Here is an 18,835-nt window from a genome sequence, read left to right as displayed (position 1 = left end):
CATCCCCGTGGGCCAACTGTCACCCACACAGGAGTCTGACCACTGGGGACAGGCACCCCGAGCAGCCTCCATGGAGATGGGGTCCACTCCGAAGAGCCTTCCAAGCAAAGGCACCAGGGCCTGGTGAGAGCTTGTGGAGCTGACCCTGGGGCTTTCCTCCTGCTCGCCCAGTGACACAAGCGGGCAGGAATGTGAGTCAAGGTTCCCGAAGGTCAGAGGGCCCTTTCTGTTAGAGCGGATCAGTCACCTGCACTGACGGCCCTCCCTGGTTCCTGTCCACTAGCAGCTCTGTGCGTGTTGTGCCAGAGGAAGCCCTTCTTCAGGAGACACTTGGCCACCAAGAAGTCTGAAGGGTGCTTCTGCAGAGGTGAGCGCCTTCGGTGGGCCTCACGTCACCTGAGATAGCTCCAGCCTCGGCTGGACTGTGGTTGGAGTGACAGGTGTCTTGCACCCAGTGGGTGGCATTTATGGCTGTCCCCAAATGCCCACGGTCCTGCCTCAAACCCCCAGGCCCGAGACCCAGCCATCACTGTTGCTTTGATGAACGAATTTTCTGTCTTTGACACACATCAGTGTATCCGTTCCCCTCTCTGCGACCGACATTAAAACCAAAGCTGGGTGAGCTCCTTCTCTGAGTCCAGACACATGTGCAAACGTGGGTGACCTCTTCCTTCTTCCCTCTGGCCACTGACCACCGGCCACTGGCCACCAGCCACCAACCACCAACCACTGCTGCTTCTGTTTCACCAAATGGACTGCCATTGCTCCAGCTGACAGCCCACGGAGAACCCACTGCCCACTCAGGTCTATACTACTTGCCACATGTTTGCCCTGAGTGGCGTGGCCCCTCCCTGTGTTGGGGATGAGGTCACCTGTGCCCTGCCAGCCTCGGTGCAACTCGGCTCCTGCTTCCGTGGGACTTTCTGTGCCCAGCTCACCCTTCAAGTGCTGCTGCCTGGACCGGTGGGTGGTGGGAGGGAGCCAGGGGTTCCGTTACTGGGGAACCCCCGAGCCTCCTTGTCACTCACTCACTGCCGATGCTGCAGGGACCTGCATAATCTGCTTTTTCCTCCACATTCTTGTCTTTCACTGAATTTCCAACTGTCGGGCTTCACTGGCCAATCCCCTTCAATCAGCGCACCAGCCTTGTATGCTTTCCTCCGGTGAAGGAGTGAGCATAAGGATTAAGGACTAAGAAGCAAAATAGATGAGCCAGGAAATGATTTAAATTACTTACTTTAAGACAAATACCTCCTAAGTGTCTGATACGTCTACCAGGTGGTTATTTATGAGATGTCATGCTAATGGTCTGAAATGATGAAATGAGCTCGAAATCCAGTGCATTCACAGAATGTGTGAAAAGCTCTCAAAACTCAATAGTTAATAAAAAACAACCCAGTTATGGGGCAGCTGGGTGGTCGGTCAGTTAAGTGTCATGCCTTCAGCTCGGGTCATGATCCCCAGGTTGTCCTGGGGTCTCTAGGATCTGACCCCGAGTCCCTGTTCAGCTAAGAGTCTGCTTCTCCCTCTCCGTCTCCCTGATTGTGTGCTCTATCTCTCAAATAAATAGTAAATAAAATATTTTTTAAAAACCCAGTTAAAAATAACGGACCAAACACGGAATCAATGCTGCATGAAACAGGTCAGGCCGGGGGCCAACATGCACATGAAAAGATGCCCAACATCATTAGCCAGTAGGAAAATGCAACACAAAGCCCCAGGAAGATACCACTACACACACATTACAATGGATAAAACTAAAAATACTGACAATACTAAGTATTGGTGAGGATGTGCACCACCAGGAACTCTCTTGCGTCGCAGGTGGGAATGCAACATGGTACACTCTGCAAAACACTTCAGTGGTTTCTTTGTTAGCTGTCTACTTTCCATAGGACCCTGGGATCCTACTTCCTGCTTTGAATCGTAAAAGAAAAAAGATATTTTTGAAAGTCCTTTTTTTGTAATGAATATATTGGTCACCAATTCTTTGAAGAAAAAAGTAATTTAAATCTTAAATGAAAACTTCTGTTTGGGGATCCCTGGATGGCTCAGCGGTTTAGCACTGCCTTTGGCCCAGGGTGTGATCCTGGGATCCCGGGATCGAGTCTCGCATTGGGCTCGTTGGATGGAGCCTGCTTCTCTCTCTGTCTCTCTCTCTCTCTGTGTCTCTCATGAATAAATAAATAAAATATTTATTTTTTATAAATATTCCCTTAAAAAGGAAAAGAAAAGAAAAGGGAAAAAAACACCTGTCTGTGAAGGTTTGTCAGGAGCCCAATTCCTAATCACGAAATTGGTCAACAACCCAAACATTCACCGTGGGAGAAGAGATAAAAGAAACCATGTGCCCGTACAGCGGAATATGGCTCAGCAATAGGACGGAACAAACTTTTGACACAGACAACGATGCAGAGGCATCTCCAAAGGATGCTGCACTGAAGTTTCCTACCGTGCCATCTCACTCATGGGACGTTTTCCTGACGATTAAAGCATAGTGAGGGCGAGCAGAGCGGCGGTCGCCAGGGCGTGGGGATGGGCAAGGGGAGCCTGTGGTGGGCGTGCAACCGGAACGTGGTAGGGGGATGGCTCTGCGGTGAAGCGTCCTCCGGTGGTGGCAGCTACACCAAAGGCCACATGTGTTACAATTCAGGCCATTGCACACCGAGAACCAGTCCGGCTCCCTGGAGGCTGATATCTCAAGTGGCCCACGGCCTCTAGCGGGCTCTGCCTTTACGGAGCTGAGTGTCCATGGAGACATGGTGTCATCACCCGGACTTCCCGGCGGGAGGCCTGTGTCCGTGAGTCCGGCCGTCCGTCGACAATATGGTGTCTCCCATCCCTCTCTGGACGCTGGCTCGCGCAGTTGCCCTTGCTTGGAACATCTCCACCTTCCAAATGTGTCCACTTTCCTAACAGTGTGGCGCCTCGAGGCTGGAACACCTCATGCGGCATCAGACTGTCCTTCCCCCAGAAGCATCTTCCCTCTTTGGCTAATTTCAGTATGTTTCTGGAAAGAGGAATAACCTCCATGCGACGACCCCCAGAGCTCCTGGCGCTGGGACTCAGTGCAGGTCAGCAAGTACTAAGTGGACAAAGGCATCAAGAAATCTGCTTTGTACCGTGGCCTCGATGAGAGCACCCCGCGGGGAGCAGGGAGGCCCGGGCCTCACACCGGGGCCGGTGTGATCGGGGGACGCGGTGTGGGCTGCTGGGGCGTCCGTCCGCTCACCTGGGAGCAGCGCAGATGGAGAGGCCCTGGGACAACGTTCCACTGCAGACCAGCCCCACGAGGCCACCGAGGAGCAGCCAAGGGGTGAGAGTAACTCTCCAGTGAGGTTTACGTCTCAGGGCATTTCTCAGAATCTAGACCGCATCTTTAACCTATTTATTTGTGGATCACTTAAGGAGCTTTTGCAGGAGCGCAGCTCGCCCACCATCGACTTGCTGTCTCCCGGGTGGGACTGCTCCAGGCACTCCATAGGAGCGAGCGGTTCAGGACTTGTCCTGCTGTGTCCGGCTCCTTTCCATCGGCTTCAGGCCCTCACGGCTCATCCATGTTGTAGCAGATGCCAAGATTTCCTTCCCAGATTTGTACGGCTGGATGAGGTTCTGGAGCATGGACACACCACCTTCCACCACCTTCTGTGTATCCGTTCATCCTCTGAGGGACACTTGGAGTTGTTCCCACCTTTCGGCTCCTGTACTGCATCCCTGGCCTGCGCAGGCCTGGCCACGTTTCCATGGCCTCTGACACCAGGCAGAAGAGACACCCGGACCCCCACTCTCCCTCAACAGCTCGAAGGGACGCTGTTGGGTGGCGAGGAGTGTGGGGTGGCTGCGAGGAAAAGCTGAAGCCCTGCTCCAGCTCTCCTCCAGGGGAGTCTCTGGGCCTGCCCTGGCAGCAGCAGGAGCCCCCAGCAGGCCTGAGGAACCCCTTTAAAGATACTGGGGTTTTGGTTATTTGTTATATTTTACAGTTTATGGGACGTGGGTCTTTTTACCCTGTTCTCATACCCCAGTGAGAGTAAGGGGACCCGTGTGCTGGGACAGGAGAGATGGGGAGGACGCTGGCAGGAGGGAAGGCGGGTCAGGGCCGAGGGCCTGAGGGTGACCCATCGGCCTGTAGACCGGGGGCCAGGTGGGGGCCGAGGGGCATCCCCTGCTGCAGCCCTCTGCATCTCATTTCTGCCCCGAGGCCCTCCTGGTCCTCAACCTCTGCTGCACAAGCACCTGGGGTGGATGGCATCCCCTGCCAGGCAGCCCACTGAGCTGGGGTTTCCTGACAAAGGAAGGATTTTTGGCACTTAGTTTTAGTTGTATTTTGTTCTGTCTGTAGTCTCCATGCCCAGTAAGGGGCACGATGCAGGGCTTGATCAAGGCCTGAGCAGAGATCGAGTTGGACGCTCAACCCACTGAACACCTGCCGGCGCCCCAAAACTTAGTTTTTAAGATAAACAGTTATTCTCTGATGATGCACTTCTGTGTCCATTAAGGTTGAATTAAAAAAAAAGAGGCAAAATGGTTATAACATTTTACTGTGTTTCTCAAGATTGGTGTGTCCTTGCCCGAGTCCACCCCATTCTCAGCAGCTCGTTCCTTTGTGGGAGGTGGAGAGGCACCGGGGCCTCTTCGGGGTGGCTGGGACCAACTGGGATGAACTGGGACGAGGGGTAGGGCGGCAGCTGTGGGCAGGGCTGAGAGCAGTCAGGGCCGGGGAGGCAGAGGCCCCGGAACCCCACCGCGTCCCCCCCACCCCTCATCTACACCTGCAGCCAGGCCGTCTTGACACAGCATCTCCAAAACATGTGCAGCTGAACGTTTTGGACAAGCGAGATTTGAAAAAAATAATCTACTGACTTCTTAATGAAAGCTTTTGGACTAACAAGAAAAATTATATGAAAAAGTCAAAATTGGAAAGAAAGGTTGTAGAAGAAATTCTACTGCATAAGGACAACCCTTCTTTCTCAGTTTGGCGAGACAGCGTTCAGGCCTGGCTCTCGCAGACACGCGGAGAAACGTGCAGATGTGATCACAGTTTGCACGATGTTATGTGGCACTATTGTCACTTTTTTTTTTTTTTTGCATCGTGATTAATAAAACAACAACTCCTGGATGGCAGGTACCATCATGCTGAGACTTAACCACCATAGGCGGGAAGCCATGGCACAAAGGGCAACCATTTCATTAAGTTTTAGGGTAAACTGTTTTTTCCAATGACCTATGTCATGGTGTTGCTTTTGAAAAATAGGGATTATTTTCCCTCCACTTGAGATAATGTCCGACCCCGGCAGGGGGAGCCCGTGCACCGGCTTCCAGGCCACCTCCCCGTCCCCATTCACACCTCAGAAGGGGATTTTTAAGTTTTCCAATTTACCAGAGAGCTGGGAGTTCTTAAACCTGCAAGGACTAGCAGATTAGTTTTCACCCGCCACGCCTGCAGATCAATGGTCATCACTTTGGGTAAAGACTCATTCCTTTGAGCCTGATGGCTGTTTCATGAAAATAAGGAGCATTTGGCAGCACGTTTGCATTTGGATTCGATCAGAGACAAATTGACGGGGTCATTCCCTCTCAGAAGAAAATGCCGTATCTGGAAAAAAATTAATATTCACTGTGCCTGGGGTTTTGTGGTTGGGGGAAAAAAATCTCTAGCTCTTACTTTCTTACCTTATCCGGAATCAACCGTTGGAATGTCAGTGAATGAAATCCTAGTGACTCCCTGGCTCCTGGATGCATCCCCATCCTCTGTGTGCCCGCCACTCCGGGGGCTAGGCCCCGAGATGCATGAGTGTGCTCCGTGTTGCACGAGACACAGCCCAACGAGACCTGGGCCCCCTCCCCTCCCACAGCCCAGCCCTCGTTTGCCACTTTTCTCTCCTGAGTGGATGGCGAGGAGGTGCCGAGAGGGCAGGGATGACTCACTTCATATGCAGGCACTAAGGAAGGCTGCTAGAAGCCTGGCCGAGTGTAGACCCACAGCTCAGAGCAGTCTCCCAGGAGCCCAGAAGCCCGCCTTAGGACCAATACTTTCTGGTGCTTTAAACCCAAACTTCACACTCCTGTGCATCTGGGCTGCTGCCTCCAAGGCTGAGTCCTCACAACGGAGTGATGCCCCGGGGGTGTGTTACAGCGTTGGAACCGTTTTTTCAAGGCCCAGCAAACTGCCCCGGCTTCCTTCCCAACAGGTGTATGAACCTAAGGCGCATCGTGCTCCCCGACCTTCCCTCCACGGTACGCTAGCTCGGGGGAAACTGGCCTGCCCCCGCCTGTCCCCCGAGTTTCCACACAATGGACGAAGACAGGAGCTCGGGTGGAGGGGCTACAGGAGAACCCCTGCCCTTCCTCAGGCTTGAAAGCGAGGCTCGCCATGGAGGTCCCCAAGGTGGGTGCTCCTCACAGCCGGCTTTACTACTGCAGCGCTCTCCGGCGCGCTCCTGCCCTGGCCCAGCAGCCTGGTCTCTGGTCCTCCACAAACCTCTGCTCCCGTGAACAGGATCCTGAGGCTACAGGCAGCCAGCCTCTCTCTGTGCTGTGGCCCCTGACACCCCTTCCGAGCAGAGACACGCCAGGTGTCACCTGTTGCCCTCCGACGGGTCCACACACGGGACGGCTGGTGCGAACCACAGTGATGGTTTCCTGACCAGTGTGGTCCTATTTAGCCAAGTCATCCAAGTTCTAGAAACGTCTCCCTGTGCACCCAGAAGATTCCATTGAGAAAGGGAATGAAGAGAGTGATTCTATTTGCTTTTAAAACACTGGGTGTATGATTCTTAGGCTCGCCCTCACCATTTGGAGAACAAGAAATGTTGCTCTGCACACTCTGAAGCAACCACTCCCTTTAACAGGTGCAGCAACCATTCCTCGAGACGGGATACAAGGGTGTGCAGGTCGGGTGTCCTGACTTTCAATCTGGGGCCCAACGCAGTGGGCCACTGCACCACGCCACATTCGTGTGGGCTCCGTGTGGGACACGGGCTGATGTTCCAAACCTAACATGGGGCAGTAGATGGAGAAATCACGGGCAAGCCGTACGACAGAAGAGAAAGGTAAGAAGGAAGAATGGTTTTTTTGTTTGTTTGTTTTTAAAGAGTAGGGCTTATTTTATTTTATTTTATTTTTCATTTGTAGACTTACCTTCCATTGACTTGTGCATGTGTGACGAGCTAGAAACAAAAATGTTCCCGTGTATAAGGAGAAACGAATGTCTGTGGATGGAGTCAGCTCCAGGTGTATGTTAACGCCTGGAGGGCTGGGTACATGTGGCTGCCGCTCTCCTCTAGAAAATCAGTCCCTCCCACTCGGGCGAACACGGATAGTTGGGACAGCAAATGCGAGAGCAGTTAGCATTCTGCAGGATGCAGTTGTATGTCGTGAGAGCTAGGGGCCCGTCCACTCCCACTGAGCACGGAGCAGCTGGGGCTCCTTGCGGACACGCAGACCACACGGTCGGCGTCATTCCACTCTGTTTGTGTGACGGTCCCCGTCCAGCCCCCCAGCCATGCACCTGGCACACACATCTTGGGTCCTTACTCCTGCACAAGGCAGGCTTATCGCCACCGGAGATTGCGCGTGGCCACAGAGCGGTGATGGGGACACTTGCTGTGTGCTCGGAGGGTTTCACCAGGGGCCTTGATGGCATCAAGGGATTTGCATTTGCCTTTTCTTGCCCCAGAGAAATCTTTGATTTTGTGGCATCCTCTCTAGAGAGACTCCGGTCCAGGAGCCATGCCTGTGACCTCTGTGTCTGTTTGAAAAACCCGAGCAAGACTGGGGGTCACTGAAATGTTTTTCTCCCATCAAAGTGGTAATTGGCCCAAATACGTTCTCGTGTATGGTTCTTGTGCTCTTTGTATCGACGGACCAGGAACGCAGCGCACGATGAAACCCAGACACTGCTCCGCCTCCTCAGTGGCGCCTCACGTCTTCTGCGGCTTCTAGAAACCCCTCGTGTCCAGGAGCGATCTTGTTTCGACGGTTCCTCCTCCTGAAAGAGTCCGGGGCTCGCAAGGCTTCCTTCTTTCCCCCAAGACACTTCCTTACACCCTGCGGGCCGCACCGACCTCCGGCCGTAACCCCGCCCCCCAGGTGCCGAAGGAGATGCCCCTGACGTGTGACCAAGGCCCACGCGTCTGGGTAAAGTGAGCCGCCTGACCGCGAGGGAGGGGTCTGAGCTGTGGCCTCGGGCCCTTGTGGAGCGGGTGCGGGTGTGTCGAGGAGAGAGCCGGGGCGGGGCTGCCACCGCACCCTGCACCCCGCGCTCCTGGAAGCCAAGGAGGCAGGCCAGGCGCTCCCGCTGCCTCGGGGCCACGCTCCCACTTCCGCCCCCTGTGCTTTTCAGGGGAAGCCGTCGCACCGGTCTTGCTCTGACTTCCAATGTGCCTCTGGACCGAGAGGGTTGGTTAGTATGGGGTTTTTTTTTGGGGGGGGGGCAAAGTCAAGACAGTCTCACTCTCACTGACGGGAGAGAATTCTTCTCTGTCTAGATGACACGTGCAGTTGGTCGTGTGCTTTTGTTCTTTGCAAGTTGAACAATATATTTGTTCCTGAAATGTTGACTTGGGCAAGTCTGATTAGAGCTTCTTGACAGAAAGCGGAGTTAACAGCAGTCTTGTCTATTTCTGGAGGAATCTGCAGGCAGACCTTTGATGTAGAGGGCAATTTTAGGTTACTCGGTGCCTGTCCTGATAGGAGATTTCTTCTGGGGTCCCGGAGGGTGAGACAGCCAGCAGGACGCAGCCTGCAGGCTCGGTGGCTTGTGGGGTGCGGCCTGTGGGCATGGTGGCTTGTGGGTGCAGCCTGCGGGCATGGCGGTTTGCAGGGTGCAGCCTGTGGGCACGGCGGGTTGTGGGGTGCAACCTGTGGGTGGATTGCGATTGTGCTCTTGTTGCTGACGTCCAGCTCAGCAGGGACCGTGCCCTGGTCTTGTGATCACAGGGACCGGCTCCACGTCCAGGGCTTTGCTTGCTGTCAGCCAACCATGAAGCTGGGGTGGAGACAACAGCTGCTGTCTGGGGGCAGAGGGGGAGCAGTGCATCCCGGCTTCTTCTGGGAAATCGGGAACCTGACCACCTCCATCCCCTAAGGGATGGCTCTGCCCCCCTCAGTGGCCACGATGGAGTCCCGGTCAGAGGTCTGGGCAATGACAAAGGAAATGCGAGCCCGAGGCTGTCACCGCGGGTACAGAAGGACACAGCGAGCCCAGTGTCGCAGCCGGTGCCCCGTGTCCAGCTCTATCATCCTGGGAAGTGGGCGCGGCGGGCAGAGGGGTGCGGAGGGGTGCCGGGCACCTACCAGAGCTGGAAGTGGCTCTCAGGTGGGCGCAAACACCGTCGGGATGGTGCTGTGCTTTCCGGCTGGCAGCTCTCCCATCTCCTCCATGGGGACGTGGTGCCCAGCTCCGACCCGGCCCTTCTGCAGAGGCATCCCCGTGGGAGCAGGAGCGCGGCTACCGCCACCTGAGTGCCCCCCAGAGCCCCCAGCGTCCCCGCCCTTTCCCTCGGAAATAGGCCGAGCTCGCGGGTCCTCCCCGTGGGGAAGTTCGCCCCCCAGAGTCGAGGCAGCTGCACCCACAGCGGGGCTGGAGTGGGGCTCGTGCCCCGCAGCTTCCCGACGCTGCCTTGCCGTCTGCCCAGAACGGCGGGAAGCAAGGCTGGACGCAGGCTGCACCGCTCTGATCTTTCTCCGTCCATCCGGGTACTGATTTTCAAAGGCCCCAGTTGTGTGACGCATACAGAAGGCTCCCTTGGCATAATTGTCAAGCTAACATCACAGCAGAGCAGAGCCTTAACCCCAAACATGACCCCAGTGTTCCTTCCCGGCTTGGAATCCATTGTCTCTGCACAGAACGCAGACAAGCAGTTTCAGGGGTGGGGGGGCAGGGTCTGGAAGATTCTCTCTGGGAGGAAAAGGCACGTTGCCACGGGTTTTCCAGCAGGTGGGCGGCAGGCCCCTGCCTCAGCAGTGGCGGGAAGTGGCTGTCAGGGGGCGGAACAGGCCGCCGGCCCTGCTCCGGGAGAGGCTGGGCCCAGCGCAGCGGCGGCCTCCCATCCCGCTGGCACACTCCCCGGGGAGCTTGGTGCGCTCTGGGTCTCCACGGCCAGACCTAGGGCGCCCACCAAGTGTGCGGCTGCCAGACTCACATCCAGGCAGAGCCAGAGCTGGGCAGTGATGAGGAAATCTGATGGGACAAGGCGGAGAGTGAGGGTGGTCTCCGGAGGCTCCCCCCATGGGAGCAATTACAAGCTCTAAGAAGCCTAGTGCGCAGGACACAGTCGCCGCGAGGGTGGCAAGCTCGGTGTGCACTTACAGATGTCCCCTGAACACCTCCGCACCGCTGTCTTCAAAGAAATACTTGCAGTCGTTCATCCCACACGTTTATTTTATGGCTGAGAAGCTGAGGTCTGAGAGCAGAAATGCAATGGCCTGGTGGTGGGGGAGCCGGTGGAGGTGGAGGGGGGCCCACGGCTCCCAGGGCCACTGGCTGTCCTTCCAGTTGCTGAGCACTGCACAGCCGAGGGTGCTGGGGCAGGGGCAGCGCGTGTGCCTCTCTACTCCTCTGCAGCAGCGTGGGCCCTGCAGGCTGCAGGCAGCACGCACCCTGCTCTCAGGTGAGGACGGGAGCCCATGGTCCATGCAGAGCCACAGCCCGTGTTCCTGGTTCCTCCCGTCACCTCTCCACAGTACAAAGTGTCTTCGGCTCCTTAAACTCTGGTGTGCAAGGTGGCTGCCCAGGGCCGTCTCCAGCCATAGGGCCTGCAGACTCCAAGGCACAGGAGCCAGAGAGCAGTCAAGGGTGGACGCTGCAGCCTCGCTGCTCCCCGCCTGCGCCCAGGGCTCCTGTGGGAACCACATGCAGAGGGCTGGACCCGTGCTTCAGGCCATGATGTCCGGATGGGGGCCCCATGCTGGGTGACATGCCCGGCTGTGTGGAGCAGGACAGGCAAGAACGGAGATCTGACTTTTTCCTAGGGGACTGCCTTGCATCGCTTTGCTCCCTGTTTCTCCCTTGGAACTCTTGCCTCTCCAACGTGTGCTTGGGTTCCCAAACACGATGCCACCTGTCTGTGGGTCCCCTCTCCCCACCTGCAGTCATCCCATTCCGTCCCTGGAGAAGTCGTACTCTGGTCATTCTAGGACCTATATGGAACCTCCTGGAATCAAAGACTTCATGCTGGGGAGTCGGTTCGTGAACACCGTGGACAGCACCGGAAGCCGTCCATCCTTTGATGGGTTACCCTGATGTCACGGTGGCCAGGGGTCCCCAGCTCCCCGCTGGATCTGCAGACAGAGGCCGACAGAGAGGAGGAGGAGTAGTGTTTGGGAAGGTCAGGGTACAGAACTGCTCGGCATCACTCGTTGATACTTTTGGAGTTCCCGAACCACAGAGGAGGGGAGGCGGTTCCAAGTATTTACAGGGTAACCATAAATGAACACATCAGAAATGCCAAGAACCTATTACCAGACACCCGCAGCATGTCCACTGAACCTTGCAGTGTGTCCACTGGTGGCCACACAAAGATGGTGCCCTGTGGAGTATCTGTGTCTCTTAGGCCGGGTTATTTTAACGCACGTGCAAACGTCTGTCTGGGGTGAAGAGGTGGGGGCGACAGGTGTTGCTTTTTCCCTGCCAAGTGGTTTTGTAAAAAAAATAATCAACATTCTGTTGACAGTTTCTTAAGTGACCCGAATAGCACAGCCCTGCCTTCCTCTACTTTACATCTCAGGAGCTCTGGCAAAGTCTCTGCCTCTTCGCCAAGGGGGGTCCGCTTCTGATGGCAACTGTCTTGGCCGGTGGAAGAGATACTGGGGCCAGAGCATACAGTGGTTCCAGGGTGCAGGGGGCAAACCTGCCCCATTTCGGAGCTCCAAACCCAGGCGTGGGGCCCGTTGCTGTCTCATCACATGTACCACACACTGCTGTGGCCCAGGCACTCTGGGGGCCTCCCTGAGTGTCGGGGAGCACAGGCCTCCTGGGTGGGGGGTTGGCGGTGATCAACGAGCTGCTGAGAGAGGCCTTCAGAGAGTGAGTGTCCCCGGGAGCGGGGACACAGCCAGTCGGGCTGACGCCTCAGGAGGGGACTCTCCACAGCGTGTCGGGACAGCACATTTACCAGGCTGCCCGTCATCTTCAGGCACGGCTGGTGGACCTTCTGCATCTTCCCAGGTTAAACTCTCAGGTGCCTGCATCCTGCGCCCGCGGTCACCTGGAAGCCTATGCCCGTGGCCGTCACTGTGTGTAGGGAGCGGCATGGCTCCCGGCTGACTCAGTACCTCCTCTGGGGAGGTGACACCTTTCCGGACTCCCCCTGCCCACCATCCAGACACCCTGTGGGACCTTTGTGCTCTGAGCAGCAGGACATGAGGGCAGGTGATGGCTCATCTTCTGTCCCCACGCAGGTTCTGCCAAGCCTGGGGAGCGGGGGGACAGCACCTGCTGCTACATTTCCCATAGACACATGTCATGTGACAATTTAATTCAATGAGCGGTGGCCAGTGTATGTCAGGCACGGCCTTCAAGGGCAGGTCAATGCCACGGCTGCCACCAACTCCATGCTCCGGTGCCTCTGGAACCAACAAGGTCCCGCTGGCCCTGTGGGCCGGTCCACTGCCTGACCCCACAGCCGGCCCCATGCGGTTCATCTGTGCAGGGTCCTACCTGAGCACTCACAGGCTCTTGAACAAGAGCTCCCCGTCTTCATACCTTGTCCCTTGCCTGTCTCCCCTCAGGAGCGGCCCCGCTCGAGTTGGCAAATGTGCCTTCCCCATGCACGTAACACCTGCTGCTGCCGGCGGGCAGGAGCGTGCCCGGGGGTGGCCCCCGCTGGCCGAGGACGGGAGGGGCCTGGCGGGGTCGGCGCACATCTTACCTGGTACATGTTGCACAGCCCGGGCTGGCTGCGGGCATGAGAGGGCACAGGGCTCCTTCTCTGCTTGAGCCAGGGCACCTGCCAGGGGACACAGAGTGGCCATTGAGTCTGTGCGGCACCACCAGCAGAGCCCCCAAGTCCTCCAGAAACGTCCCCTCCTGAGCGGGCTTGGTGAGCCCCCACGCGGCAAGGAGGGGGAACGGGGACAGAGGTCAGAGGGTGAGGGCGTGAGGGTGGTGGACGGCGACCACGGAAGGCACAGAGGAAGGACAAGAGGGCATGGGGCCCCCAGCGCTGCGGGGGAGGATGGAAGAAGACAGGAACGAGGAGACAGATCTAGGGAAACCTTCTGGAGCCCTGGACCCAGAGATGTGGCCAGATTCTCTTAAGGTTGTAGCGGACACAGGACCTGTGGGGTTTTGGGAGGAGCAAGTGGAAGCAGCACCTTCCAGGACGATGACACCTGCTGGAGGCCCCCAGGGTCCACACTGGGGTGGATGAGCTGGACATTCCCCCTGAGGAGACTCCCTTTTCTCAGTGCAGCTGTGGGAGCCTCTGTAGGGATCCCCAGGAGGAGCCCTGTCCGTTCTGCAGGGGTCACGGTGCTGTGTCCCTCGGGCCTTCCCAGCCACCAACAGTGCGCCAGGAGTTGGCTCTAGGAGCCACCCGTGGCCAAGGTCACGCCAGGCAGCCCCTCGGGGTTACACGGTCTCACACTGCTCCTGCTCTTGGTGAGATTCAGGGATTTCAACACTAATATCAACTTAATACCCCTACAGGTGAGCGTGCGTTCACCGTGACCCTGAGTTCTGCTGTACAGCTTCCTAAGTGATGTCTGCTCCTTCTTAGGTTTTTAAAAAACATTTTAAAGAGATTTTATGTATTTATTCATGAGAGAGACACAGAAATGCAGAGACACAGGCAGAGGGAGAAGCAGGCTCCCTGCGGGGAGCCTGATGCAGGACTCAATCCCAGAACCCCAGGGTCACAGCCTGAGCCGAAGGCAGACACTCAAACGCTGAGCCTACTACATGCCCCTGTAGTGTTTGCTCCTAGTGTGGCATCTTTCCGAATCGTTCGCTGTAAGGTAGTACCTGGTATCACCCAGGTATCACCCTGAGTGGTGTGGCTGAGAGAGCTTCACTCTGGGGCCAGCATAAGGGGCCTGCAGGAAGTTCCTGTTGTCTGATTGTGTGCAGCAGGGCAGGGGGTGCATGGGGGGTAGAGAGAGACAGAGAGAGAGAAAGGGAGGGAGACAGAGACTGAGAGAGATAGAGATGGGGGGGTACCTACAGCGGTCAAGAGACAAAATCAATGTAAAGGATTTCAAGAGCTGTCTCAGGGTGGCTGCAGATGATGTGGATTTCTTAAGCCCAGATCCCCGGCTGGTTCAGTGTGGAGTGATGGTGGTAAAGACACAGAAGGATGTGAGTGGGCCAAGGAAAATCACTGTAAACACAGGGTCTCCAGAGGCAGACGTGGGGGGTCCGGCATGGCTGTCCCTCCCATACTTGGTCCCCCACATGAAGGGGCGGCTTCTACACCTGCAAGAAGCAGCAGTGACCTCAGTCCGAGGCAGGTACCAGAGGAGCACGGTGACTGTGTATTTGTGTGCAAAGGGCATCTGGTGGGCAAGCCTGCGGTGGCCCTGGCTCTGCTAAGGCCTGGTCTTCTCTGCGGGTGTGACACCCCCACAATGGTTGCTGAGTCCGTGTTATACCCTGGCCAAAGGCAAGAAGGATTTTCTAATTTATGTCTTCCCTGCTTGAGACACTGTCCGTCCTCACAGAGGGGACCAGCTCCTGGAGGTGTTTCCAGGAGCCCCAGGGCCTGGGTCAAGCTGTCCCTGAGCCAGGCTGCTCCACAGGCTGTTGGCCATTCAGCTCGGGGAGGGGTGGCCAGGAAGGCAGGCCGCCCAGCCTGGTAGGGGAAGGTGAGGGGAGACGCGTGTCTTCCCTAAGGGTGATGGCAGAGGGACCAAAGGCAGAGGGACGAGTCACCCAGTGGCTGCGCTCACCTGACCTCCCGTACAGGTGCCGTGACTGGGCATGCCCACGGGGGCCAGGGGATAGAGGCAAGAAGTGCCCCTCGGAGGAGCCCTCGTTCATGGGGCTTCCTCAGCAGAGTCCCTGCTTCTGCGACCCTCCCCAACTTTATACTGTGTCCTCCAAAGCTGGACTTCAGGGCAGTTGAGAGTGGAGTGTAGACCTATGGAGAGGCTCTTCCCACATGAAGCCAGAGCTTAAGGACAGATGTCTATGGTACTTAGAGGCTCACGGGAGCTCTGGGGCGTCTCCCCTCCTGGGACACAGCCCTCCGCATCAGGCCCTGCTCCCCACCATCCAGGCAGCCTCGCCTGTCACCAAACGCCTAATCCTTCTACCAAAAAGAAAATCAGCGACGCTTGTCACTCTATGTGCATGAACAGACATGGCAGGAGGTGAGCGAGGACCAGCATCTCCTGACAACACACTGGGCAGGTGACCACATCCATTAATCCTGTGTTCGCTTTTATTTCTAGTTCATCCTCGACCCAACCTTATCTATGACCTTCATGCTCACCAGCATCTGTGGGACAAGCTGGGCCACCTCCACATCCACATTCCCTGGGGGTTTCCCGGGGTCCCTGGGACGCAGCCTCAGCAGGGCGCCCAGGCGGGGTGGGCCTCCCTGTGCTGAGCAGGCCGCATCCCCACCACACATGTGCACATGCGCACACACAGAGACACAGCAGAGTCCACGCCGTGCACAGGTGTCCCTGCCAGCACGGGATGGCACCCCCAGAGACTTAACACATGGAGCAGGACGAGAACAGCCAGAACAGAAAGGCCAAGACGCCGAGCTGCCCATGGAGAGGAACACCTCAGTGTCTTCATGCAGAAGCACCCGAGTGAGACACAGACCTGTGTGTGTTGTGGTAGCAGGCGCTCGGGCCTCACACTCGCCTGCTGGCTGTCATATCAGGAGCCCGCGAGAACACCAGCAAGAAACGCATTTCATAGGGGAGGGATGGAGGACGGACCCCAGAGAAGGCAAGTTCGAAATTCCAGTGCAGTCAGCACAGCACCCTTGGTCTGTGACAATGTCTAACGGGTGCGGAAGGAAGAAATGTACACGGACCAAAAGTGCATCACGAAACCAAAGAGGCAGATGCTCACCAGAAGGCAGTCCTGTCAAACACGGTGACATAAAGCACGGACGTGTCGCTCACGCAGAGGACGTGGAGGGACCTCCCAGTGCAGGGCCACACGCCCTAACAGCTCCTGCCTCCTGCAGCCACCGCACCCTGGAGGCCGAGGGCCCGGGGACAGTGCGAGGGCACAGCAAACTGCCAGTGGCCCGGCAGACAAAGCTACTGGTGAGAATCTATCAGAGTAAAAACACTTCATGAAGAAATTCCTGTGGGAAAGCTCAAAAAGTAGTGTTTGAAATATACCTGCCCTGGTTGCAGGTTCTCTAGAAAGAGCTGTGGCCCCAAATGGATGCATCGGGTGGTCACATCACTACCTCTTGGACTTGCGCAGAGATTGGGGTTGGGTTCGTGTGCACGGCTGTGCCCCTGGGGGCCGAAACTCTCTACTGAGTGGGTGTGCGGGGGTCTGCAAGCCTGGGACTCGGGGCCCACAGGCGCCACATGGCCCGCCCCCCACGCTTCCTGCCGCGACCCTCCCTGCCGCCGCCTCTGAATGCTACACTCCCCAAGATTACAGAATACAGCTATGAAACTGGGCTACTGGGTGACAATGAAGAATTAAGGGATGGTAGGACTAAAATGCATTAGATGAAGTTAAAAGGCAGTGGAGGGGGAAAACCCAGGGAACGGATTATGGTGATTAATTTACAAGTATTACCCCGTGGCAGTCAATGACAAACGGTTTTCATCCCGTACAATCAAAATCAGAGGCACAGAAATGATCCTGAGTGCTGATGATGGGATACGGAGAACAGCAGGTTACAAATGGAGCAAGGCTGGAGAGTCGGTACAGATAGGTGCGGGCATCGGGGGGACTGGCTTGACCAGAAAATAGCCTTTAAACTACCCTGGCCTGGAGCAATCCGCGAGGGGTGAGTTCTCGAGGCCTTCTTCCTTGGGGCCAGCCTGGCGTGCATCACTGTGTCCAGCTTGGTTACCTCATAAAGCCTCACTCCTTCCAGATAAAAAGGAACAAGGGTGGTCTCCAAAGGGCTCAGGGTTTGGGCGACTGCAGCTGTGTGGGCTCGGTCACGGTGGGCCGTGGGGTCTGACAGGGAGTGGGTGGGGTGGCTGGCAGCAGCTGGTGGACCCCCCGGTCCCCAAAGTGCACATGCATTTTACCCTTCCCGGTCAGGGCTGCCCGTTCCCACTGAGGCCCCACATTCCAGGGCACTGGGAAACCTGTTCTGGAAGCAACAACACAGCCCTGTTTCCTCCTGCCACCAAGGAGCACGTTCTCCAGGAACACACTCTGCATTTAGGGCTCTCACAGAACATGCATCCTCAAGGAATTCATAATGCGCTTTGCTTGAATGTCAGTGCCCCGGCCGCACAGGGGTGGGTGTCATCAGTGCATTCCGAGGATGGGTGGGGGGTGCTGCCGACCTGGGGGTGGGGAGCCCCATGCCGCCTTGGGGGAATGGGGTGGGGGGTGTTGGGGCGCAGCAGACGGCCCGGGGACCCACAGTCCCCTCCCCCAGGGGCCCTGCATTCAGCCCGGCGCAATTCCACCAGGAGAAACATACTCCAGACAGACAAGCAGAGCCGCTGCTCCCTGCCACCCACCTTTCAAGGTCGTGCAGGCCTGGGGGTGCCCTTTAGGGTCCTATAATCCCGAGACAAATGTCTCGGGAATGACAAACTGTGGAAACAGCAAATGGGTTTTTAGGGAGGATCATCAGGGCCTTCTGCTTCTCTTCTTTTCTCCAGCTTCGCTCCGGAGATCTTTCTATATGAGACGAGGGCTCTGTGGGTTTACACACAGCGCACAGCAAGTACCAAACCAACACGAAACAGGAAGCCCTCAGCAGCCCACAGAGTGAACACCCCAGAGCCCTGGGGCTGAGCTGAACGCGTGCCTGGGCGGAGAGGGTTTTTAGCTCACATTTCCAGTGTTTAAGAGCAAAGAATCCATAATAAAATAAAATAAAACGCAGCACGTTCAGCAAAGACGCGACCCATGACGGCAACTTACGTGACCACATGTGCAAACTTCTCTGGTATCAAAAGGCAAGGCTGTTCATTTTTAAATCTTCTTTATTCAACATTCGATAGTGAACAGAATTGAAACTTCAAAAAGTTCTAAAACAACTTGTTTAGACATTGTTTTCATTTTTAAAAATCCTGTGAAAATATTTTGATTTCTCTGGATCCTTGATAATCTGGCAACAGTATTTTGCAAAGTTGATGCCTACTTCTGTGATGAATCTTTTCTTTGAAAGCATGAAAGAGTAGAAGAGCCTTAGAGTAACAAAGGTTGTAATTCTATACCAAGGGAAAAAAAGCCACGTATGCACGTACATATCCATGTATATGTATCCATTCTGATATAAAGTCACAATGATTGATATAAATGCATTTGCAATTTTATTTTGACTTAGAGCATCACCACTGAAATGAAGCCTGTTTTGTAATATGTGCTATACAGCAATTTAATCTTTTCTGCCCAGTGTAATTCTATTTTTCCTGTTCCTTGAGTTACGCAGAGTAGCTTAAGCTTTCGGACTGGTGGTGCTGCATGCATGTGGAGCACTTAGAGTAACAGCAAGACTCAACAGGCAGCCAGGGTCTGGTGTGGCTTGATAGCCGTGCTCTGAAAAAGCACCTCGGACTGAAATCAACATTGGAAATAGGTCAGATGCCCAACATTTTGGGGTGACACAAGACTGCCCAAAAGGAAAAGCAAATGTCTACAAACACAGACACTGAAAGGACCAAGCAGAAGGTGAACGCTGTCAGCACTTAAGACGCGCCAAATGTTAGTCACGAGAAG

The 18,835-nt window shown here is 55.9% G+C and overlaps 1 protein-coding gene across 4 annotated transcripts in view; it reads right to left on the bottom strand.

Annotated features, from left to right (window-relative positions):
- Positions 1 to 18,835, bottom strand: part of LOC112643942 (myelin basic protein) — a 114,984-nt gene that overhangs the window by 12,864 nt on the left and 83,285 nt on the right. For 2 of the 4 annotated variants that reach the window (XM_049111653.1, XM_049111654.1), the window contains exon 5: positions 12,870 to 12,947. The exons of the other annotated variants lie outside the window; for them this stretch is intronic. In XM_049111653.1, coding sequence (XP_048967610.1) covers positions 12,870 to 12,947 — 78 coding nt within the window. The remainder of the gene's footprint in view (positions 1 to 12,869; positions 12,948 to 18,835) is intronic. 4 annotated transcript variants of the gene reach the window in all.

Source organism: Canis lupus, chromosome 1, assembly GCF_003254725.2.
Source record: "Canis lupus dingo isolate Sandy chromosome 1, ASM325472v2, whole genome shotgun sequence".
Taxonomy (NCBI): Eukaryota; Metazoa; Chordata; class Mammalia; order Carnivora; family Canidae; genus Canis; species Canis lupus.
This window is presented reverse-complemented; position numbering and strand designations above follow the sequence as displayed.